This window comes from Neomonachus schauinslandi, chromosome 11 (genome assembly GCF_002201575.2).
Source record: "Neomonachus schauinslandi chromosome 11, ASM220157v2, whole genome shotgun sequence".
Classification (NCBI taxonomy): domain Eukaryota; kingdom Metazoa; phylum Chordata; class Mammalia; order Carnivora; family Phocidae; genus Neomonachus; species Neomonachus schauinslandi.
In genome coordinates, this window is record NC_058413.1 from 87157478 (window position 1) to 87183209 (window position 25732).

General features: G+C 45.3%; 1 protein-coding gene across 4 annotated transcripts in view; it reads left to right on the forward strand.

The window, feature by feature from the left end:
- The window catches only part of ETS1 (ETS proto-oncogene 1, transcription factor), a 115123-nt gene that overhangs the window by 70820 nt on the left and 18571 nt on the right, over positions 1 to 25732 (forward strand). For 2 of the 4 annotated variants that reach the window (XM_044919866.1, XM_021696261.1), the window contains 5 exons: positions 10753 to 10872; positions 12419 to 12619; positions 15662 to 15739; positions 16726 to 16974; positions 21362 to 21622. In XM_044919866.1, coding sequence (XP_044775801.1) covers positions 10753 to 10872; positions 12419 to 12619; positions 15662 to 15739; positions 16726 to 16974; positions 21362 to 21622 — 909 coding nt within the window. The remainder of the gene's footprint in view (positions 1 to 10752; positions 10873 to 12418; positions 12620 to 15661; positions 15740 to 16725; positions 16975 to 21361; positions 21623 to 25732) is intronic. The other 2 variants (XM_044919867.1, XM_044919868.1) reach the window with 2 other exon arrangements.

Here is a 25732-nt window from a genome sequence, read left to right on the forward strand (position 1 = left end):
CTTTCATCTCAGACAAGGCTTTTTCCCATTGGAAAAAAACTGTCCTTTTTTGGTTTAAAAATGTATTTATATAATGTATAAATAAATAAGAAAGTCGAGAGAGAATTTCCTTTCAAAATTTATGGAAAAATGCTGCTTTCTGAACATCATTAATTGGAAGTGGCTGGCTCTTCCCAGCCTTCTTCCACTCTGCTCTCTGGTCTTTATTCTGGTGTAAGATTTCCCAGTATCTCCTTCCTCTGCGTTCACCTTTCTTTCCCTCTCTTCCTTCTCTGCCATCTGCCTTCCCTGCCTGCTCTTCTCCTCCTACTCCTCTCCCAGCTCCTCCCTGTCTGCCCCCTCCGCCCCTGCCCGTGGACCCCGCCGCCCACCCCGTGCCCCTCTTCCTTCTGCCTCTCCCGGGCTAGCCTTCCGCGACGAGAGCCTTCGCTGCAAGAGGCCCTTCTCTGTGTTTGTTTCCTGCGTGGGAGGGAGGGGCAGGCCTTGAGAAAACAGTTCAAAAGTGCAGAAAAACTTTACCTCTTCCAGCCTAAATAAACGGGCTCCACTCCATTTGTTTGCCCAGATTTTTCCTTTGCTTTCCTCATCCTCCACCTTGACCAGCCTGGCCTTCCTGGTGATCCTCATGAGCCACCCCCTCCCCCCCCCCCACCATTCCTGTCTTACCCGGTGGGCCCTGAGTTGAGCGGGTTAGGAGGAATGTTCTCTATCATGAAAATGATGTGGAAAACGGAAAGAAATGTCCTGGTGTTCAGCATTTCCGCCGCCCCTGCTTTAACCTCTGCTAATAGGTCTGGGTACAAAATACCTACCTGGCTTTAGCGTCTGAGGATCTGGGTTTGCGTGCCTGTCAGACCACCGTACTGGCCTGCCTGTCTTAGCAAAGTCACTCAGGGGACCTCTGTGAGCCTCAGTGTCCTCACCTATGTGATGGAGATAATACCGCAAACCTGGTCGTTTTCAGGATCATGTTAGAGTACGGGGGAAAAGGTTCTGTAAAATCTAAGATTCTGTTCTGACAACAGTTCTGAAAAATCAGAAGCTGGGAGGCAAGTGAAATGAAGATAAATTGCTTAGGCCCCAATTAACCAGCATCTCCAGGGTCTCTGGGAGGGAGGCATCAAAGGCCCATGTGTAAAGTCCAAGTAGAGGAAGCTGGGATTATATTATAGCAAGATGGAGCACGTTAGATATTTTCCTGAGTCTTCTTGAGTGGGGTGATCCTGGGCCACGTTGGCACCAAAAGCCTATGGTCCTGTCATGAGGATTTTAGTTGATGGCAGAGCAGGAGTTTGGCCTCCTCAGAAGTGTAAGATGGGAAGAGCCCTTAGGAGCGCCTGTGGCCGTCTGAAAAGCTTTGGGGCTGAAAGGGACCAGTTCAGGCTTTCCTCCTGAGTAATATGGAAACGGGGCTCTGTGTTTTTCTCTGTATTTTTCATGACAAGGAAGTCACACGGTTCTGGGACATTCAGGACTTGTAAAATGTGTGGTGTGGTGGGAGTCAAGTGTAATCATCTACATAGGAAATGATATGAAGCATGTGACATACTCCATAAATGGCTTGAAAGGATCATGTCAGAACTTTCAATTATTCTTTAAAATACTCTGTTGAGCTGTCCCTTTTTATGCAGGAATCCGAATCTCCACAGTTAAAACATCCTTTTAAATCGTGGGAGTGTCATTCATTGAAGGGCACGTGGATGACGAGGGTAAAATGCAGCTTTTGAGTTTTGGCAAGTTTCAAACATCTAGAAAAGGGTCTTGAGGCCCAAATTACAATTTTGTTTTGTGCCATATTGACTCTGAAATGGCACTCTTAGGACCTTTTGAAAACCAAATGGCATCTTAAGTGGATTGGATCCTGGAGCTGTGAGGTGTTGTCGTGGCAAGACACATTTGAGATGATATTGCTGCAAAACAGGTTTCCCCCATAGCAGACTGGAGGGTGCAGCATAGGTCAGAAATTAGTCTATTCTGTTTTAAACAAAGAGCCAGATTCCGGAGATGTCGATTTCCATTGACATCTCAGGATCGGATTTTTGCATTCATTTTTTCTTATTTTCTCAGTTGCTTCCTTGTACCTGGGAAAATTGCCAGATTCCGTCTCCTTGCTGTCTCTCAAAGCATTAGGAAGTAAAATCGTGTATTTTTTTTTTTTTTTTTTTTAGTCTTGATATTTTACAAGATACTTGTTAGTTCTGTCCAAGTCACCAGTCATGTACTGAGCACCTCCTATGTATTAGGCTCTGGTATTTTCACACATATTTAATTTAATTTAATCCTCCCTGCAAGGTGGGGTGAGAATCCTGGGTAACGAAAGAATGCTCCATGTCGCTGCTCTTGGAGACCTGTCCTCGTGCACCTTCTCTTGCCAGGGCTGTTGGAAAAAAACACAGAATTGAGGAGTCATTCTGGCAGGGTTCACTCATTCAAATATTTCCTCTTTCAGGCCATTTGCCCAATGTGTAGGGTAGGAGATTTGAACTACTCTAAGTAGAGAGCAAGAAAACTTAGCTGCACGACCCAGGGGGCAGTTCTGCTTTCTGGCTCAGATTCTGGAACGGAAGAGCCTCTCTGGGTTTCCCTGAACACCTGGAATTAATTTGGGTTTTGCTCTGACTTCGAAACATTTGCTGAGGTGGAGGATGGTGGAGGGCGTAGGAAAGAAATAAATCCAGTGATTAAAAATAGCTTTGCATGTCAGGTGCCTGAACGGATTTGGGAACATGCCTGCAATCCCTTTTGTCTGGCAGGTCTGAACTCTGGCGCTGCCGAATTACAACCGCTTTCATTTGTTTTTCCTGCTCCCCTACCATGTAATGGTCAAGGGCTCATTGGAACCATGTGTGAGCCTGGTGAGTCACCAAATCCTCAGGACTTCAGTGGTAATAATGTGTTAAAACTCCTAGTGGGGGATGGGGCAGGGGTGGGTGGAGGGAAGAAGGGAGAGGACTGAAGTCACTTCCTACAGATGTTCGGATGTTCAGAAGCCCTCTCCGCAGGCATCTTTCCCAGGCCGGGCTGCGGGACCCGGGGCCGGTTTCCCCAGTGCGGTCGGGAGCATGCTTTGCCTGGGCCTGGGGACCATCTCTTTTGTCCCGCGGTGGCTTCCGTCTGAGAAGGGGCATCCACCTCGGCGGTGGCATGTTGTACCCAAGCCTGTGTGCATTCCCCGGTGGCAGTTGCATTGGCAGCAGGTCCAAGAGGCTGTAACTGGACACTGGCTTGCCTTTTGGGTCAGCCAGGTCGTCGGAGGGCGAATTGGGGATTTTTCTGTGCCGCTTCTTCTCCCCTCTTTGGACTGTTTTTTTTTTTTTTTAATTGGCGGGTGGCTTGTAGGAGATTGGGTATTAAGAGGAGGGCGGAAGCCTGGTTGTAGGTTTTCCTAACTCATAAGAGTCTGTTTCAGAGCTCCTGGTGTCCCCTGACGTGGGGCAGTGATGGACTATTGGGTAGGGATGGGTGGTTCCAGAAGGGGCGCCAAGCCCTATCTTGTTCTCTGCTTGCCCGAGTGCAGTCCTGCCCATCCCTCATTGCTCTGTCCCATCATTAGGTCTGTGAAAACAGAGCTGAGGGCCTGAGGAGGCACACTGATTTCCCTTCTTTGCACTAACCTCAGCGCAGGGGCTTTGTGGATTAGACCAGCTCCCTCCGCTGGAAGGCCTGCCTGCCAAGTTTCTAGAGCCTATTACAGGATTGAGAATCAGGCGTGTGGGAGAAAGAGGACCCTGACTGGTCTCTTGATCCCTAGCTCCAACCCACCTGTCCATGGAGAGCCAGAGCAACAGACACGGGGTTGGAGGGCGAATTGGGGATTTTTCCTGTCACACTCTGATGAGATATTAGGGTCTTCAAGGGGGACGTCCTCTTAGAGACCAGTAACAACTTTCCAGGGACAGTGAACTCTGGGGTCAGAGTGAGCAGCCCCTGGCCACAGCTATTTTTCTATTTCTATTGATCTAAAGGAGTAAAGATGCCTTCTTTCCCACACTGGGACTTTCTAGGCAGGTTGGCACTGCCCTTTGGCTGCTTGCCAACATCCCCAGCCTTTTCTTGCATACTCCTAGTTACAGTTACAAGTTCATGAACCCTTAGGAAGAATGATCCCTGTGGTCTCTGCCTGTAGGTCAGGGGAGTCCAAGGGACTGGCTTTCCATCCTGATTTGAGCTTCTCTCTCTGATCCAACTTCCTCACTTTCCAGATCATGGCAGTGTTGCTTTCAAACAAGCTCTGTGGTTCAAATGGGCTGATAAATAAAATGTAGACCTTGATGTAAGCACTGTGGAAAGTAATCTGAAGGCTTATTCTCCTTTTCCATCGGTTTATCTGTCTCTTGTCAGCTTTCCTATTATGATCCTCCTTTATCTAGAGAATGTCTGCATGACAATAAAATGTTTGTGGGTGAAATGTTTGTGGGTCTGGGATTAGCTTTACAGTTCTTCAGTGTGTGGGGAAGGAGATGAATTAGGAACTGGTAGTGTTGATAGAGTTCAAATACGATTTCATTGTACTCTTCCCTCTACTTCGGTGGATGTTTGAAAATTGCGATAAGGAAAATTAAAAATGCTATTCAACATTAACCTAGAACCTATTAATAGACTTCTTTTTGGCAATGCACTGATTAAGTGACTTATCCAGTGTGATTACATTAGTGGCAAAACTGAGATAAGCGCTCATGGATTTTTGACCAACAAGCCAAGGCAAGCCCCGTGCACGCCCCACTATGTCTTTTTCCCTTGTCTTCAGAATTCTCTTTCCAGTTGGGGCTATTGTTCTGTTTCCTCCCGGTATGAACCAGAAGGCTTCTTCTTGATTTCCTTTCACTTTAAGAAATATATTTCAGTAAGACTTTATGTAACTAATTAACCTTATATTATGCGCACAGTTGCCCGTCAAGGTGACTCAGGGGTGAACACAGACGAGGAAGGAAGCCAGGTTGTCATTTAATCTGTGTCACTTTGTATGGAAGGAAGGAAGCGTTGCTACCCATAGTCCCGAGAAGGGACAAGATTACAGTTGATTCTGTAAATGGCATTTAATTATGTCTTTATGGGGCTAGCCATATGAAATTCTGGATTTGTTCAGTCCAGGAAAGGTTTTGTTTAAGTTTTTAATTATTTCCTCAAATGTATCTAATTTTCCAACTAAGAAATAAAAGTCCCATTTTCTCTCTCTGAGTTGTAAAAATTTTAGTGTTCTTGGATCTCTGATCTATTCTTATCTGCTGCAGCAGTGGAATGGAGTAGAAAGAGCTTGAGTTTAAGAGTTGAAAGACTGGGGTCCAGCCCTTGGCTGGGCCCTCCTGGCCCTCTGATTTTACACCAAACTTGAGATCTCAGAGCTTTGCTTCCTCATCTGTAAAATGGGGATCCCTTAGGACCTACTGAGGACCCTTGGAAGTTTCATGTGTGGTGGTATCGTGAAATAGTATTCATGAAGGGTCTTAGTGGATCATAAATTGGTTTTCAGATGTCAGGCATATTATTCATTCTTGGTGTTTCTTGCATGCTCCTCTTGATTGGGACAGCAGCCCCCCCCCCCCCCCCCAGATAGTATCATCATGGTAACCTGCTAGGGTTTGGCCAGTTGGATGGTTGTGCAACACTGGAATAATGCACCTGGCATTTCTAGTTCTTAGCTTTGTTTCTCATCACCTAACTCTCAGATCCCAGACACTCCACTTTATTTTGTAGTTTATTTGAGAAAGGTGAGGGGACAAACATCTTAGGTCAGTAAGGCACTGTCCTGACTTCTCCCGGAACAAACATCACTTCAGGCATAGATTCTATGTAACATGGTTGATATGAGTCATTCGGTTCCAAACAATTGAACAGAATGGCATGAAAAGTCACATGAAAACGTTCTGGACGGGTTCTTAGACATTGAACAGCCCTTGACCTTGAGTTACATATAAGTGAATTGAAACCACAGTTCTGCATTTGACTTAAAACATCCATGGGGTGTGTATAAACTTTTGTTCAGGGTCAGGCCACAATGCAAAATGAGCAGATGTTTCCATGCATTCAGAATGGCCCTGGTTCGTTATGCCCCTATTAATTCAGGGAGTGCTCCCAGTTCGTTTCCGCCTCGATACTGTGTAGTCTTGGTAAGACAAGAGTTTGGGACTGTTATTCATTCACGAGCTTCTGTACAACTCTTTTCTCTGAAACTTGGGGTGATTCTTCTAAATATTAACTCACATTTAGGGTCCTGAGGGATAATCACTGGGTAGGAAATCCAATATGCTCGTAAATGTTTTCAGTTTCTCGTGCATTGTGTTTAGAGTCTCCGCTGTATTGGCATAATATATCTTTGGGTCACGTTCTCAGCATTTGAGACAAATGTGTTATTTGAATTTAAGATACTGCAATTACAAATATTAACACAAAGACAATTTTAGTACTTGTCCATGAAATACAGTTAGTGAATTTCCGGGGGGGGGGGCATTGATTAATTTCTAGATGCCATCCCTAAAATTAGAAATATTTGGTACCTGATGCAAAAATATTATAACAGACCATGAGATAAAACATGGCAGGAATAACAGAGATGCCTTCTTGGGCTAAACTAGGTGTAATGATTTCATTATTGTTGTTGATCAGTGTAATTAACAGACACCATAGGGGGAATTTTTGTGTTCATATTTTCTATGAAGGGGGTTTAATCTTTTAGATTAATGTCTGCTTTCAAATGTGATTATCCATCATCATTTAAATGCAATGCCCAGGCTACTACTGATAAAGACAATCCTGGCTAATTGTTCACTCACTTAAGGAGGGGGGTTTGCATTTTTTAAAACCAGTGTTCCACACTGTTTAATAAGGGAGAAAAGCTCTGACTTTTCCTGTCTGAATCCTTTGGGTCCAAGGGCAATGACACGCCTTCTGAGCTCATCGTGTCCAAATGCAGGTGTCCCAAGTGTGCGGGGTTCGCCTTCGCCAGCCGAGCTGGGCTGTGAGCACTTTTCCAAGAGATCCAGCAGCCAGGGGCAGAGCTGTTGGGCTCTCTGCAGCTGCAGCTGATAGCATGTGGACCAGGCTTTCGGAGATGGCACTGAGGTAGACAGGCAAAAGTCATTCCAGCTGCTTCTCTTGGAGAGAGTGAGTGAGAGCCTGGAAAGGCCGGTTCCCTAACCGGAACCTGCATGGAGCGCTGTCAGCCCCGCAGTCCTGTCCAGACCATACTTGCCAGAGTGTGTGGAGTTATAGGAAGCCGACTCCAGAAAACCTCTTTCTCAGGCTTTCTGCTGTCATCCTTGGCCTTCACATCACCTTAGCATCTTCTGTGTAGAAGATGCCTGGGGCCTCCTAGCCAATCTCATCCTTCAGTTCCAGCTTCTAGCACAACCACTGCTTGTGCCTTTGGCCTGGCCTGTATTTTCCACATGTGTTGGCCTGGCCAATTTCCACCATCAGTAAAGTTCTTTTCATCGAATCATAAATCAGTGGCGGGAACAAACACACAATACAAAACCCACACAGTTCAAGTTCATGAATTTGTGTTGGACGGGAGTGAAGGGGAAGGAAAGTTGCTTCAAATTTGGAAAACGGTGAATTCACTATACATTTGTTGATTGACTCCTGTGTTCTGCCCTGTGCTAGGAGGTGGGGGATGCTGCCGTTATCCCTTGCAAAAGGAGTGCTCTTGGGTGAAATAAAAAGTCCCTTTCTCTGAGGTAACACTGGCTTCTACTCTAAGTGGAGACATTTCTGGACCTGGCACTTGGCTGTTCACAAAGGGGCAGCATTGATGTCTTTCTTGGTGACTCATTTGATGATTACTCCATTGTTTGAAGGGCTGGATGTTATGTAATCAACATTTTATCCCCTCCCCCCGTTTTTCCCTCTTAACAATCTGGGATTTTCCATCATTTTGTCAACCTTCCTGGAGGCATGTTGATTTTTCCACTAGATTACTAGATTTTTTTGGGCATGGCCCAGGGCTGCCCAGAGTCTCCACTCCCTAGAACTTCAGATTCACCCTCGGTGGCAGGGCCTGGGGAGCAGCTGCCGTGAACCCTTCTGTGCTTTTAGGCCAGAGCTGGACTCCAAGCTGTTTCCTGAGGGCATCACTCAAAGCAAACCAGAGAGAAAATGCTTTCTTGCAATGTAGTTTCCATTCATTTTGACGTTCAGAGACAATCTATTTGCCCCTGTTTTCAGAGATCACCAGTTGTCATCTTTTCCCTTCTATGTTTCCATTTCATTCAGCCAGTAACACATATTTATGTCCAAGAAATTTTTTTTTTTTTTTAACTGGTCAGGGCATAGGGATGGCTAGTTGAGGAACTTCTCTAGTAGCCATGCCTGGAACCCAGCCATTGTATAAGTCAGTTTCGTATGATACCCTCAAGATCCAAGGTGAGGAAGAGGGCTTCTGGAAATTACTACAGCAAAGTGTTATCACTGCCTGAAGATCATGCGATGGCTCATCGGAATTCTCAGGCCATTTCTTTGCCTATTAGCTTTTTATGGGAACTTGTGCCTGAGGTGAATGCTGAGGATTTTTAACCGGAGCCACATTTATGTATCTTTGCTTTGAACATGGTCTGCGAGTACAAGAGGGATTGGGCATAGAGATAAAAATACAGATGGATGTCGCAAAGGATGACACGTTCGTGAACATGTAGATTTTGATCCCTCACTCTTCCTCGCCACCTACAGAAATCAGGTTTTAGAGCCACTACCTCCCGTACACGCTTCAACTTCGTCCACTTACATGACCCGTATCACCATCTCCCTAGTGAGAGCCACCATCATCTTTCACCGCAACGATTTTTTACCAAGTCTTCCACATCTATTCATAGGTACCTCCTCAGTCATTCTTTACAGAATAGCTAAGATGATCTTCTCTCTCTCTCTTTTTTATCCATTTTTATATTGTGGTAAAATACACATAAAATTCACCACCTGAACCATTTTTAAGCATATAGGTTGGTGGTGTTACGTACATTCATAGTATTGTACAACCATCACCACCATCCAACTCCAGAACTCTTTCCATCTTGTAAAACTAAACCTTTCTTTCCATTAAATAACAACTCCCCATTCCCTTTCTCCCTCCAGGCTCTGGCAGCTACCATTCCACTTTCTGTCTTGATGAATTTGATTATTCTAAGTACCTCATATAATGTGTCTTTTTGTGATTGGCTTATCTCACCTAGCATAATGTGAAGGTTCATCCATGTCACAGTTCATGTCAGAATGCCCTTCTTCTTTAAGGCTGAATAATATCGCATTGTATGTATATATACAACATTTTGCTTACACATTCATCTGTTGATGGACATTTGGGCTGCCTCCACATTTTAGCTATTGTGAACAATGCTGCTGTGAACAGAAGTATACAAATCTATCTTGAGGACCCTGCTTCAGCTCTTTCAGGTATATCGAGAATGCCTAAAACTCAACAACAAAAACCCAACAACTTTATTAAAAATGAGCATAATCCTTGAATAGACATTTCTGCAAAGGAGATACAAAAATGGCCAATAAGCACATGGAAAGATGCTAAACATCATTTGTCATTAGGGAAATGCAAATCAAAACTACAGCGTGGTACCACTTCATGTCCACTACGGTGCCTTAATAGATTCCATGCTTCTCTTTCCACCTCCTCTCAATCAACTGTCCTCCTGGTTCCTCTGCTTCAGCTGCATTGATATTTTTGATACTAAAATTGGCCAGGTTTCCCCTCCTCCCCCCATTTCATAAACTTCATCTCTGCTCCTCCCCTTGTCTAGGACCATGGTCCTCTAACTTGGGTGGTCATCAGGAGACCTGGATTGTGAGTTAAAAGCACAGATTTCTGGGCTCCCCCCACCCCTTCCCAGAGGTTCTGATTCAGGAGGTTCGGAGTGGAGCCGAGAATTTTGAGAATTTGCATTTCTAACAATTTCCAGGTGATGATGATACAGCTGGTCTGGGGACCACACTTGGGAGAACTCTGGTCTAGTGTGTTTTTTCTTTTTTAAACTCGTATGCGTGCTTTAGATCTCAGGTCAAGCATCTCTGTTCTCCTAAGGGAGGTCTTTTCTGATTCCTCTGGACTTTCGGGAATTCTTGTTCTATGTTAACATCTCATCTTATGCTTCTCATGAAGCCCGTATTGACGTATTTGAATGTTCAATTGTGTAACTAGTTCTGTAATACCTAAATCCTCTGCCAGCATCTTATCTCCAGCTCCGTGAGGGCAGAGATCATTTCTGTCTTCTTCACTGCTTGCCTCTCCAATTCCTTGCACATAGCAAGTGCTCAGTAATGATGTGTTGAATGAATAAATATTGTCATTTCCTTTTCATGGAAGTAGGTAGCAACATTAATACTCTCAGGGAATGTGAAGGATGAGTAGGGACTATGAGTGAATTAGTAAAGCTATACAGAAAGAATAAGCATTTTTTTTTTTTGTCAAGGATGCAAAACATTCTAAGCAACAGTCAGGTTTTTCTTTTTTTTAAGGGGCCTAGCACACTGTGGAAAGCCCCCCAAATTTTACCTGCCCTGGTGAGGATGTTAGTACAGTTATTTCTCAGCTTGCCTTCTTCAGGCCATTCATGCCCTATTATCTTTTATGGGTGGTTAACTACCTATTAGTTTTTTTTTAAATTGAGATGCAATTGGCATATGTTAGTTTTAGGTGTACAACATAATGATTTGATATTTGTATCTATTGCTTAATGATGACTGTAGTGTCTAGTCTTCATCACCTGTGCTATTTTTTATTATTCATATGATATTTTTTTTTCCTTACAGATATGGAATGTGCTGATGTCCCTCTATTAACTCCAAGCAGCAAAGAAATGATGTCTCAAGCATTGAAAGCTACTTTCAGTGGTTTCTCTAAAGAACAGCAACGACTGGGAATTCCAAAAGGTGTGTTTTGTTGATGGGAAAAGAGAGGGATGGAATCAGACTTTTGGGTGAGGTTAGTTTTCTCAGCTGTAGATCTCTACAGACATTATGACTAACCACACTTCGGTCAGCCCCTGCAGATGGTTGCAGACGTCTGCTAGAACAGTCGTAGACCCATGCCAAGCCTTCCCCATCTCCCAGCTTTTGACACAGCCATCTTGGTCGTAGGACAGTGGTTCCCAAACTTGTTTGCACACGAGATTCAGGAACCTCAAAAAATTCCACAGCCCAGGCCATGTCCCAGGCCCATGAAGTTGCAATTCCTGGTAATTCCAAAGCACAGTCAAGCTGGGAAAACAGTATGAGAGTCATTCTGGGCCATCACTGGATGAACTCAGTGAGCTACATTCCTTGGAATTTAACTGATTGCTCTTTTCTTTACCATGTACTTTGGTGAAATGTGTTTATGCTTGGGTGTTCTCATCTGAAAGGGTTTATTCAGGAATGTAAGGGGACTGGAGTTGTCAAAAAGGACAAATGACTGGAGAACACTCAAGCCTCCAGCAAGCAACGTTTCCTGAACAATTGAGAGCAGAGAGAACACTTTTCTCTCGAGTAAAAGTATCGCTGTTTGCTGCTTCCAGCCCAGTCACACCCACATCTTAGAGTCTGTGACTGCACCTCCAAACCTTTTCTCATGTATATACTACTTCCCCACAAAACTCGTCTGACAGCAATGCCCAACATCCTCTTAGGATCACAAAGCAGAATCAAGTGAATTCTGACCCCTGGGTTTTGTAGCATCTCATAAAGTCATCTTCTAGGTCGAAGGGGGCAGAGTCGGGGTGCGGGGGGGGGACCTGGACAGCAGGTGCGATGTGAACAGCACAGCCTGCCTGCCGTCCTCTGAGCTCCGAGGGCACCACGCTGGTGTAGTCGTGTTCAACCTCAGCCACGCGGGAAGAGCATGTCTTGTCTGTTCTCAGTCGCTACTCCACACTTGCACAGCGTCTGGTATAATGAAATCAGGCGCCTGATAATGCTGTTATGACTAAGGACCATTTGAATGGCTTACTATTACTAGTTGCTATGATTATGACTAGCCATAGTTAGCAAAGATAAAAATGATTAATTCTAATGCCTCAGGTCAGTCACAACAGGGAAGAGCAGGGATAGGTGAATGCAATCTCCGAATGCACGTGACTTTGTTCTTATTGTTATGAAAGATGTCATTCTGTTCCTTGGTCCTGGGCTTAAAAAAAAAAAAAAGTCTCATGAAAGTAAGGCAGTGAGAGAAGAGATTTATGAGTCTCAGTCTGAATAGAGGGTGGAGACTATTCCTGTGTTACTTTTTGGCTGATGGTAGTGATCTCCTAGCTTGTATAGGGATGTTGAGTGTGAGGGGGAGTGTTACGGAAAGTGCCCCGAGACACGCCTTTACAGGCTGGTGCTTCCTAAACCTGTAAATCAGAGAACATCCTCAGGTGAGTTCAGATCCTTCAATGTCCTCGCTTGGGCACGAGGGAAAGCCTGACCTGTTGGATCTTCCTTTGATCTTTCTCCTCAGACCCCCGGCAGTGGACAGAAACCCATGTTCGGGACTGGGTGATGTGGGCTGTGAATGAGTTCAGCCTGAAAGGTGTGGACTTCCAGAAGTTCTGTATGAATGGAGCGGCCCTCTGTGCACTTGGGAAAGACTGCTTTCTCGAACTGGCCCCAGACTTCGTTGGGGACATCTTGTGGGAACATCTCGAGATCCTGCAGAAAGGTAACAGGGTGGGGGCAGAGCGAGGAGGAAGCCATGTGGGGTTGTTGCAGCAGTGGGTTGGGGAGCAAACCCCAGGGCAGGACGTCAATGCCATTACGTGTGGGTGTCCGATCATAGCGTATATACGATCTCCGGAGACACGTCGGGCAGGCATGGAGCAGGTGCTCAATAAATGTCAGTTTCTTTTATGTATTGGAGGTTCAGATTTTAATATTGCGCAAGATTGCACTCCCGAAGCTTCTCGGGATGCAGAATTCTGATCCCAGTCCTTACCTTAGACTCATGGGCTGTTCGAGCAGTGTCAGCAACCAGCTCCCAAGACAGATCGTTGGTTTTTGGTTTTTGTTGTTGTTTTTTTGGTTGTTGTTTTTGTTTTTTGCCCCTGACCATCTTAATACACATTCCCTTGATCCATGGCAGTGTGATACCTGTCCACCTCCACAAGAGAGCTTAGCTTCTCAGAGCTAATTGCAAAGACTGGCTTCTCTGCCCACTCCCGGGGGGTGGGGGGATTGCTGTGATGTGGGCTACCTTTTTCATCTGCAGCAGAAGTGGGGGTTGTATCAGGACACCGTGTTGCAACCTTGTAATGACATGGCCTCCCCTCCCAGCCTCTTCCAACCTTTTTGGACCAAGTGACTCATGTACCACAGTCCTGGCTGAGTATAGAAACAGCAACAGGCGGCAAACCTGGGTGTTTTTGCACTTATTTTTCTGAATTTCTTCTTAAAATAAATTGCAGTTACCAGCAGTCCTCGGTGGCCTCCAGCTGACTGTAAGCCTAGAAGCTCGTTGCCCTCTCTGACCCAGGCCCACCCTTTCCCTGTGGTCACCAGCTCCAAGCTTGGACGCAGATGCCGGGGGGCAGGGAGCAAAGCTCCAGATTAGCACTTTTGTTCCATATAATACCTTCCTTTGTGTAAGGATATTTTCCACTCCGCAATGCTCAGGAGAGCCCCAAATTAGATTCCTCTGGGCCCAGAAGTGTTATCTTTCTTCCTTCTCTTCAGCGTCTGCTGGAAAATAAATAAATAAACACAGTCCAGAACTAGGTGAATCTTGCTGAGGCTGCCTCCGCTGAGGGCTGCAGGGCACAGACTTCCCGAAGCACCGACGGGGTGTCCGCATTAACTGCACAAACACCCACTCCTATAGGTTGACATGAGTGACCTGTTTATAGAGGGAAAAGATAGGGCAGGCTTATAACAGATCTGATGTAACTGTTGGCGTATAAACACAACAGTGGATTCTACCGGACTGTGTAACCCAAATATATCCCACTAATATGCTCTTCCCCTCTGTTTATCTCCATGGAGCGACCAGGTGTGTTGGAGTGTCTGTGATCACAGTTATGACTAATAACTGTAGAGCAGCTCCTTGTTTCCCGAGTGCTTTCCGATGCATTTTCTTTCTTTCTTTCTTTTTTTTTAAGATTTTATTTATTTATTTGAGAGAGAGAATGAAAGAGAGAGAGAGCTTGAGAGGGGTAGGGTCAGAGGGAGAAGCAGACTCCCCGCTGAGCAGGGAGCCTGATGCGGGACTCGATCCCGGGACTCCAGGATCATGACCTGAGCCGAAGGCAGTCGCTTAACCAACTGAGCCACCCAGGCGCCCCCCGATGCATTTTCTTGTTGGATTCTCAAAACAGCCCCGTGAGATAAGAGGACCATGTACTGTTGGTGTCCTCATCTGTAAAATGAGGGCAGATTAGGTGGTTTCCTCAAGATCACTCATTTCCTTAAAGTTGGTCTTTTCGATTTAACTTCCTGCCCTGCCTTCTTTGTATAACAATATGGACTCGCAGGGGTGGGAGCGTCTGGGCCCCTAAGACAGGTGTGGCCTACCTTCCTGCAAAGGAAAAGGTTTAAGGGAATTTAGGCCAGTCGGGAAATCATTGAGAATGTTGGAGGACAAAAATCCTGTCATCCCACCCATTTGCTACTGGGAGAGGCAGTAGGAACCGTCTCTCTTGAGATCCCTGAAGAGCCCAGCTCGAGGTTTGTATGGAGGCTACAGCTTTTGTTCTGTAATTAAACTAGAGCAACACAGCCCAGAACATAGCTCTTTGGGGTGGGGTGGAAGGCCAAAGGTACAGGGATGTTTCAATCTGATAAGCTGCTAAAACAAAGTTTAATCATTTTATCTCAATTGGGAACTGTTTTTCTGTGCAGGTATAAACTTGTTTTCCCAGCAGCCTCTGCTCCCAACAAGCTATCAGATATCCAAGGAAAAACCCAAGCCAACACTCCCTCTGTATGGCTGAGTCTTACAGTGAAATAGAATCAGAGCACTCCATACAGTGGTCGAGGTCACACCATTGGATTCCAGGGTAATGAGAGGATCCTTGAGCTCACCTTAGTTCAGTGGAGAGCCTGTCTGTGCTTTGTTAGCTGCACCCACATTCCATTCTCATGCCAAGGGGAGTTGGCATCTGGTTGCCAACAGTAGTTAGTGATAACTGTTCTCTGTCTTCACGTGAGCCCTGCCATAGCCACCAAATAGTCACCTTACCAGTGTCCAGTTCTTCTCTGGGCCTACACTTGAAATCTGGGGGTGATGGGAAAAAAAACACAACACAAAAAACCAGACATCTGTTAGAAGTGGGGGCTCTAAAATCTAACTACCTAAAGATTGTAATGTATTTCTGAAAAAAATTTTGGAACCAATCAGTTCGAGTGTTGGGGACCAATTCGGGTAACTTCCCAAGACGTCTCAAAACCTCTGATGGTAACGTGGTGCACGCATGCATCAGAATGAGGGTGGGATGCCTTCCCAAGCCTTAGAGATTACTCACTGGTGCTGCTTTCAAGATATTAAATCCCATTTTGCAGCTACTGAAGTAATAGACTTAGCCATACTTTTGTGATCTCATCTCTAGACAAGGCCCCAGTCAGGGTAGACTCAGACACCCGCTCAGTTAATGAACATGCCGATTTCTTAGAAGAGGGACGGAGATCATTGCAGTCCTTGTGTCCAAGGTCCTTTTAGGCCAAATGCTACTTGCCTGTTGACCTCTTTGCTTGGTTCTCTGTCCTGTTACAGAGGATGTGAAACCATATCAAGTGAATGGAGTCAACCCTGCCTATCCAGAATCCCGCTATACCTCGGATTACTTCATTAGTAAGTTCATCTTCCACTCTTCTCTCGTTTTGCTTGCTAGTGTGGGAACCTAGGAAAGGATTCCTGTCCCAGATGATCTCAGGCTCCTTTGTGGTAATTCTGTGGAAAATGGTATTTTCTTAAATGTGGCCTCTTTGTTATTAATTTTGTTATTCCCACGAGGCATGAGGCTTCAACCTATTTACATGTTGGTATTTTTATTAACCTGCCAACTCCTACACACCAGGATCTCTCCCGATATCTTCAGCATGAAAGTCATGCAGAGGGACTACAACTTGACCCCTGAACTTTGATCTTACTTGATCCTGTGTACCACGGTGGCCATCAGAGGTTGGGGTTAGGGACTTGGTTGTGGCCCTTGTTCTTTCCCTTTTTACTAGTAGATATGACAACATTTCCTCTGATCCTTCCTCAAGAGTGTTCCATGTGGCTTCAAATTCTGTTACAGAAAATAAAGCCTTCTCCCTTATGGTAGGTGATGCCTAACCTTCACGGAGAGGGGACCAGAATAAGAGAATTAGGGGAGGGCTGTTCTTATCCGATGGCCTTGCTTTTGGAGGGAGTCTTGAGCAGGTTTGTTTTCATTTTACCTTTTTATTTTATTTTGATTTTTACTCTAATAAGAGCAATGATATTAAGTACTGAGAGAGCAAGGGCTTATTGTGTACCAGAAGTGTCGGTAGGCACTTTACACATATACTCTCCTTTGCGCTTCTTCACAGCGCTCTGAGGGAGATTGGAATCATCCCTATTTTAGAGATGTGTGAATTAAGCCAGAAAAGGGAAGTGTCTTGTCAAGGAAGTATCTTGTTAAGTAGTGGAGCAAGGTGAAACACCCAGGCCCTTCTGACTTAAAATATGTTCCTTTCATTCCGTAAGGTTGTCAGCTTGTTTTCGTCTTGTGGGGCTGTTGTGAATGGCGAAGACCTGCCTGTTGTAGGTACAAATTGGCGCTCTCTCCAACAGCACACGTTCTCTGTTTCCAGGTTATGGTATCGAGCATGCTCAGTGCGTTCCTCCCTCGGAGTTCTCAGAGCCTAGCTTCATCACAGAGTCCTACCAGACACTCCATCCCATCAGCTCGGAGGAGCTCCTCTCCCTCAAGTATGAGAACGACTACCCCTCGGTCATTCTCCGGGACCCTCTGCAGACAGATACCTTGCAGACTGACTACTTTGCCATCAAACAAGAAGTTGTAACCCCAGACAACATGTGCATGGGGAGGACCAGTCGTGGTAGGTCAGATTTCTTCTCTAGAAGCTCTTGGGTTTCCAAGAAGTACCTGACTTTGTGAGTTTTTCAGGTCCCATTATTTTTTTCTTTGCTATTGGTCCTGTGCATGCCTTAGTTTCAGCCTTTCCATTAGAATGTCTAGATACTAAGAGCTTTCCAACATGGAAGTGTTGCCAAGTCCGCCATCATGACGAAGACTGTGCGTCCATGGTGGAATTGGTGTGATGACCGATCCCATTTCTTATTTGGGTAAAATATTTTATGAAACGATAACGCTAGTTGAAGGTGGTTGTTTTTTAAGGTATGATTTATCTTCTGTGAGAGCATTTTGCTCGGGGAAGACACAGTCTGATAAGAATGGTTCAGGTGACCTTCCTGGAGAGCCCTTCGCTCTAGGAAGGTCATGTAGGTCAATGTAGCCTAGCGATCTTCCCAGTGTTGTCCTGTGTCAGACTGCAGACCTGGGCTGGCTATCTGAATGACCTCTGCTTCTCATCTTGGGCTCTCTAGCCTCCTGTGACTTCTTTGGTTTGGGAAGATACAAGATGGTTAACCAATGGTTTATTTGGAACCAGTCATCAGCAGTGTGGTGAAAGTGTGTATTTAGCTAGAGGACCAGGGAGAGAGGTGGCCAGAGGCTTCCAGAAGGAGGTACTCTTGTTGACATGACTATTATGACAATGATAAAATATTCACTGACAGTGAAGTAAATGTTTCAAAATAGAGCTGACTGACTTTATAAAGCAAGAAAAAGAAAAAAGGAAAAAGGTGAAGTACACCCAAATTTAAGATCAGAACATGAACGCTCAGAGGTGCAGCCCACCTCCTCAAGTGTCCAGATTGGTTTGTGTCTGAGAGAAGTGCAGTCCTCTGTAAGGAGGGATTTGTTCATTGAGGAAGAACTAGCTGATTTCTAGAGAGTTGAAAAAAAAAATGACTTTTCCAGTGGATAAAGGGGGAAAAAACTACGAACAGGAAGAGGAACAGGAGAAGCTCATCTGAGTGGTGCTCTGAGGCATTTGGTCTCAGGAGTCGGGCTTGGCAGGCCTCGTAGTGATTTCTGCTCAGGGATGACCCTGCGCTCCTCCTCTGAGTCTCTCAGAGCAGAACCCAAAGACATCTTTACTTTGAAGAATTACTCTGCAGGCACCAGGGGCCATCCACGTTGTCGTCTTCTTCGAGCTTCAGCCTCACGTTTCCTCCCCGCAGGCCCTAGGAAGAGTGGCGGGCCCTGCGGAGGGAAAGTCCCTAGCAAAATCTGAACCTGCAATCTTCCTTCTTAGGGCCCCAGGGTGTTTGTGTGTCAGACCGAAGGGGATGGGTGGAACCAGTTTTGCCTTCCCCTTTCTGACTCTTTTTTATTTTTGGATGCATGTCTATTTAAATACATACACACATGTATGTGTATTTTTTTCTTTTTTCTTTCTTTCTTTTTTTTTTTTCAGGCAAGTCAAAGCAACAAAACTACTTTCTTTCTCCTGGGGCTTTCTGTGCATAGACATGATGAGGCCGGGGCTGAGGGTTGGGCCCGGGCACGGTGTCACTCGGGGAGCTCTGCCGTCAACTTGTTTCTAAATTGCGTCTGGCTTTGCTTTTGCGTGATCGTCCCTTCTCCCTTTCCTTCTCTCCGTTCTGGGTTTGGGGCCCCACCATCCTTCCAAACTCATGTCAGTGACTGGGGACCAGATAGCAACCTGAGCAGAGGGGCAGGAGATGTTTCTCTCTGACCCCGTTCCCCCTCCCTCCGAGCAAACTGACCATTGGCACTGGAGAGGAAGCCCTTGTTGTTCCCAGCTGCTGTTTGCATTTTAGAGGTCCCGCACACCTGCCCTTGGACGTGCGGTGAGTGGTTAGACAGAGAGCATGACTGCTAGCTGATGATTAGTAGTAATGATCGCAGTGTCCCTATACTGCATTATAGGTTACAAAGTGCTTCTGTGTCCCACTTCTTTGGACTCTGAGTACTGTCTTTGTGTCAGGCTGTCCAGAGCGTTGCTGGGGAGGCTACCCCGTCTACTGTGTAGCGTGCACTCAGGTCTGTTTGGTGGAGTCAGACGGCTTTGGAAGGCCTTGCTCTGAGACAGTTCAGAGAAGCTGGCCAGTGGGCATCTTAGAGGACACAGGCTTCCCTGCCTGAGCACAGTAGCATAACTGAGTGCCTAATCCAGTTGGATCCAACCCATTTTTGGAGAAAATACCCGTAAACGAAGGTTCCCAGCTCCAGGATTGTGAAATAGAGCTAAAATGAAAGCAGCCTACTGCTATAAACCGCAGCTCTCAACAGAGTTACATTTGGCTCATGTTTGAGAGGCTGCCAGAGGGTGGTTATGGCCTAGTTTAGTGCCCTTGCTTCTTGGGGCTCCTTGGAAACTCAGCTCTCCTGCTTTGGAAAGTTCAGTCTCCATGCCCTCCAAATAGAAAAGTGACTGATAGCGAGAGAATCGTTTCAGAGAGATTGAAGTATAAATGCTGCCTAAAGTATTGGTGACTTGCTGGGATGTTCTCCACGAAAAGATGAATTCTCTTTCTTAGGCTGTTGGTATGTTTGTCTCACAGAGAAATTGAATGACCATTAAGATGGGTAGCTGGTCTAAGCAAACGCCTTTTTATGAGATGCCGCAAATTTTCCTTGTTCTGTTAAAAAGAGGCTCTTGCGTTCTGGTTGTAGGCTGTTTTCTTGAGTCTTTTCATGTGAATTTCTGGAAAAGATGATTCTTTCATTTGTTATGATAATAAAAACTTACAGATGTGCCAGTGGACGGGGTAGGCGGTGCCAGTAACCCATGGAGCTCTTAGTTTGCCTTCTGGAGATTACTCTTCTTTGGATGATTCGAGGAAGGAATGAGATTAAGTGGATAAATAACTACCTTTCTGTTAACAGCAGTATTGGAGGGGGGTAAGAGGTTCAGGAAATCTTACAACAGTGGCTTTACAAAAAAATATATATTTAACTGAATACCTTTTATCTTGGATTTTTTTTGGTTGCTTGTTTAAATTTATGAGCAACGTATCTTCCCTCCTAATTACTGTATATTTAATTTTGGTTTAGACACCATAATTAAATATTTGAATTCCACTGTTTTAGCCAATCCCCACTATTACGAAGGGGAGAATACACCAGAAAACCACCAGTATTAGCTTGTCTCGGCCAACCGTATTCTGGGTTTTAAACTCTATCGTAGACCAGCCACCCCTGAACAATTGAGAGTTGACCTAGTATTTCTACACACACGTTTGTCACATCCATTTGCCTCTTGGCCAGTGCTGACCTGAGGTGGTCATGTAGTCTCCTGTGATTTAATTTAGGTTGCCTGAAAAGTATCTGAAAGGGGAACATAGAAAATATTCCTGTGTGCTTTTCAGCTTTTAGATACATTTATTTTCCTCCGAATTATTTATTTTTTGGGTTCGTCTCCCTTTTCATGGCATTTTTGCCAATGGAAATTTCTCTAGGAGCTCTTATGCAATCATAGCAGCTGTTTATAACCTGGTTTGGGAAATTAATGAACTTGCATGATCTTGTGGTCAGTTAAGAATGCCTTAAGCAACTCATAGAGTAAAGGATTTCTGACATTGCTATGGACCTTAACTCTTTAATCAACTCCTTTGTGTTTTATTGCCCACACTCCCCCACTGAAGTATAAATTCCAAGTACAAAGTTGTACTTGGAGAGGATAAAGAACATGGATTTTTCTATTTAGAAGAGCGATAGTGGTTTTTTTTTTTAACCTCCTGGAAAAAGTATCTCATTACTTATTTCTCTATTTGAGAAGGCATGGAGGCAGGGCATATAATTCATTTTAAAATAGTATTTGGAAAAAAATGCTAAAAAATAACACAAGTTCCAGGGTCAAGGAAGTTCAATCTGCTCTTAGGCTAATGGAATATTTTTTCTTATGACCAAAATATTTTGCCAAATTGGGCCTTTTGAAATCATCTCATTGGCCTGAGTGGGAATAGGGAGTTGAGCCTGACACTGCTGCGATTTCTTCATCTCTTCATTGAGTCTAATACGTCAGCCAGAAATTCCGTAATCTCAAGTGTGATTCTCCACTTTTGGATTTCCGGCTCTAGGAATCTTGAGGCCCCAAACACTGCTGTCTCCCTCTGACAGTATGAGCCAGCATGCAAGGAATCTCTGTCCTAGGCCTGTAACACAAGACAACACAGTGGCAGTGGGGCCTCGGGTTGCAGCCCTGTGTGGTGCCCTTCCCCAGAGTAAAGCCCTGAGCTTCTGTTTCCAAAGCCCTGAGCTTCCGTTTCCACTGGCCTCTTCTTCCATCCCTCCTGCAGGTCTGATTAGCAATCCGTCCTCACAAAGAGGGTTTTTACAGTTGTCTTTTCCCAATCCCTCCTCCCCTGCCCTCTTCCTACCTCCTTTACCTCCAGGTAAGCTCGGGGGCCAGGACTCTTTTGAGAGCGTGGAGAGCTACGATAGCTGTGACCGCCTCACCCAGTCCTGGAGCAGCCAGTCATCTTTCAACAGCCTGCAGCGCGTCCCCTCCTATGACAGCTTCGACTCAGAGGACTATCCAGCCGCCCTGCCCAACCACAAGCCCAAGGGCACCTTCAAGGACTATGTGCGTGACCGTGCTGACCTCAACAAGGACAAGCCTGTCATTCCTGCTGCTGCCCTGGCTGGCTACACAGGTAGGCGCCCTGCCCCTACCTCAGCAGCCTCTCTGCGCTTGTCGCCATGGGTGGGCTCTGTAGAAGGCACCATGCGCATATTCCTAGAGACTGAAGTCAGCCTCTTTCTTTTTTGGAGGAGTGGGGAGAAGAAGATTCTAGGAGGTCTGGTCAGTCTCTCACACCACTCTGTTTGTGACTGGCCATCAATTTTTGGAAGTAAACAGTATCATTCTATCCCAGGGGATCATTTCCAAGAGTGGTAGGAACACCTTCTCTCTCAAGGGCATCACTGAATGGCTTACACTCTAGATTCTTCTGTAGTAGAATTCTCATTAGGCTAGCTGTTCAAATGGGAAAAGGTCCTTAGGCACATTGTACTCTGTCCAGATCCTGGCCTCTGTAGGAAACCTGTTTTGTTTTGTTTTTTTCTAACTTAGCTTTATTATTGATTTTCTTCTAGGAGTGAAAGTTCTAGCGGTGGTGAATGAAGAAAGAGCCTAGGGAAAGGAAGATGTATGTTGAGAGCTTAGGCTTTGACTGAGAATCTGCTAATAAAACAATTCATTGTCTGAATGAGCTGTTCGCATGGGTGCAGCTTAAACTTGGAGACACGTGACGAGTGTATCTGAGAAATGTCCAAGGAGCATTCATGGGTTGACTATCAGATGCTTTCTGTAGGATTATAGTGTTCTCTAAGAATTAGGAATTGTGTCGTGAGTGGAGCTTATTTTAAGCTTTGATTACTTGGCTGTGGTGTAGGCCACTACTCTCTTCTAATTGACCCCACCCTGGACAGGTTGACATGTGGGTACCCTTTGTGTGGATGGAGGCAACCAGTCCTACCTGTGTTTCCAGGGAGGTACCTGTCTGATCTTAAGAGTGTGCTTGATCCTTATTCTTATGTCAGGGAAGTCTCAAGATTTTACTAGGAAAGCCAGTTGAGCTTTGAGAACAGCTCAAAAGCTTGGAGAAATTACTCCTTCAGAGATCAGGAGTGTGCCTTTTATGCTGCATCCCACATAGCTCCTAGGGCAGTGCATTGCATGAAGAGGTGCTCAGGAATTACGTCTGTGTTTTGAGGTAGCAACAAGGTCTCTATAGAGAGTCAGGACCCAAAAAGGCACGTAAAGGTCCCCTACCCCATTCTTTCTACTGGAACCTCCCATAGTCTTTGCTTAAACGTCACTAGTGTGTGGGAACGTGCTGATTTTCAAGGGAATCCTCCCCCATCTCTGGACAGCGAACTGTTAGAGAAGTCTCCCCTTTCCATTAAGGACATCTGGAATAAGGAAAGGCAAGTTCAGTCTCTTTCAAGATGTGCAAGAGTCCGTCCTGGCTCCTGTAGCTTTAGCTCCTAGGTATTTTAAGCCCTGGACTCCAGTTGGATACTGATGAAGGAGGGGAGAAGTGCAGCTTAATCAGGGGGAGAAAGGAAAGGCCAAGGAGCCTCCAGCATGACTCTGTGGGCTTTGCAGGCGGCGGCGTCTCTAACTGGTTGTGCTTGGTTCTGTTCTCGTGGTGCTCTGCCATTTGCCGTGGGTAAAGGCCAGCTCGTCTGCAGTTTCCACCAAGTCCTCAAATTGCTTTGTCCTTATTGGAAGTATTTCTGTATTCTCTCTGGTATCATGTTCCCTATAACCACCGGCATCCACAATCATTGTTCTTCCCTCGTGGCATCATTCTCTCTTAGCTAGGTACATCATAATGAAAAGTTTGCTACTTAGGGTGGTTTTGTGGATAATGAGACTGAGTAAACGGACTTTAAGTTCTAAAGTCTGGGTTATGGCCCAAGAAAGCCTTATGGTTGAGGTCAACCTTCATGGGATAAGATTCTGGTAAGGATCCCTGGCTACACTGCAGAAGATCTAGAAGTTTCTGGGAAGGGTAAAAGCCTGGTCACCTCAGATAGAAACCCCTCTGAAAGTGTGACATGTATTAGTTATTGCATTTTCTATGTGGGAGAAGCCTACAGAGCTAAGAGTCTATAAGAGTGACTTAAAGCATTTTGACTTAGATGATCTTAGTCCTTGAAAGAATTATCTGAGAGTTGGGGAATCTTTCCAAGTGTCCCAGTTTCAGGGCAAGACAGACAGGGATGAATCAGAAATTCTAAGAACTAGGGACGAATATGAAATACAAATTAGAGACATGAACTGCCATCAAGATAGTCAACACCAGTGTGCTACCCAAGAGTCTTCTCTGGCAATCCAGACTCAGAGCCAAACAGATAAGAGCCCCAGAAAGTTCTTTCAGCACAAATATAGGTATGTCCTAGAGGTCTGAGTTACAGTGGATGTCACCCCTTATCTAGATGGGTTGTTTTTAAAAGGTGCTTTCATTTTCTCCCTCCTCTCCCCCCCTCCCTCCCTCCTCCTTCCCCCCTCCCTCTCTCCCTCCCTCCCTCTGTCTCTCTGTCTCTTTCTGTCTCTCTGTCTCTCTAAGGGAATAAAACATTTAGTGAGTGGAAGAAAAGGACAGGTGACTCAGTTAAAGGCCTCAAAGACTAAAGTAGTCCCTTATATTAAAAAGCACTTTTTTTTTTTTAAAGATTTTATTTATTTATTTGAGACAGAGAGAATGAGAGAGAGAGAGCACATGAGAGGGGGGAGGGTCAGAGGGAGAAGCAGGCTCCTTGCTGAGCAGGGAGCCCGATGCGGGACTCGATCCAGGGACTCCAGGATCATGACCTGAGCCGAAGGCAGTCGCTTAACCAAGCGAGCCACCCAGGCGCCCTAAAAAGCACGTTTTAAGCATCTCACCATCCAGTGTTGCTCTCTGACCCTGGGGGTGTAACTTTTCACACCGTCTCAGATGGTGGTAAGAACAATAGCCCAGAAAACAGAAGTCCCCTGGGCCACCCCCCCACCCCCCCAGCTCTAGCACACTGTGTGATTTAGGCAAATTTACCTTGTACCTTTTTCTACTTTTAGTGAAGTGGAAGTGTTCATCCTTATCTTGGTGGTGGGAAATCTGTGAAAATGTAATTTAACTAAATCAATTAATTAAACAAATGAGTGCTAGACATTGTACTAGACATGGGGTGCGGGGAGCTCAGTTATAACCAATCCATTGTTTCAGCAAATGTTTCTGAGCACATGTTGAGTGCAGATAAGGGCCAGTTGCCCTTGGGGGTTCATTATCTTGTCGAATTCAAGATATTATAATTGTCCTTAGACTTGGACTGGATTTTCTTCATGCTGTGGTCTGAATGAAGCTCAGGATTTGTGAGGCACGTGGGGGGCAGCCCAAATTTTGGTGACGTTTTCCCTGGGCTCAGTGCCTGTTGAACATCTGTCCACACTGCAAACTAATTCTACGTGGTGGTTCCTTTGCCCTTGCACGTTCACTGTGGTCCCTTATCATTCCAGGTATATCCTAGGGAGTGGGGATAGGGATGGAACATCCTGTGCAGCCCTCTCCACCAGCCTGGGAGCATGCGGTGCCTGGGATTCCTAGAGATGGGGCTCTGACCTTACACAGACATGTTAAGATGAGCTGAAGTTTGGAAAAGTGCTTTGGAAAGTGGAAAGCATTATATGAATGTTGGCAAACTTTTTATTTCTTGTAAAAATTAGACCTATTTTCTGTCTCAAGTTCTGCCTCCTTTTTGTTCATTCCCTTAAAATCCGAATACTCCAGAGTATGTGTGGCCACATGGTAGGAGCAGTGGTACCTTTATATCACCATTATTTGGCCTGAACTACAGTGTGTATGCATGGATCCTTCAAGCCGGGAAGAGAGTCATTTCCTTGCCATTACACACGGGGGGCCTTTGTCTATATACCTTCAAAGGAATACATTTCACTTCTTCATATGATGTCTTAGTTACTGCACTGTACGTGTGGAAATCAGTTAGAAACTGAATTTTCACATTCTCTTGCACAGTTACATTCTTCCTCCGAAGATAAGAAAATTGCATCAACCTTCACTGGGCTCCCATGGCAACTTGTTAAATTAGGTCAAGATGTGGGGGCAGATAACATGGCTTGAAAGCCTGCCTGTGAGCTGAGTTAAGAATACATCAAATGCAATGCTGGCTTCCGCCAAAATGTACCTTCTTACCTTACTGTGAACTGCTTACGGTTATCAAACTGATACAATCAGAAAGCTCCATTTTCTCTTGTTTGA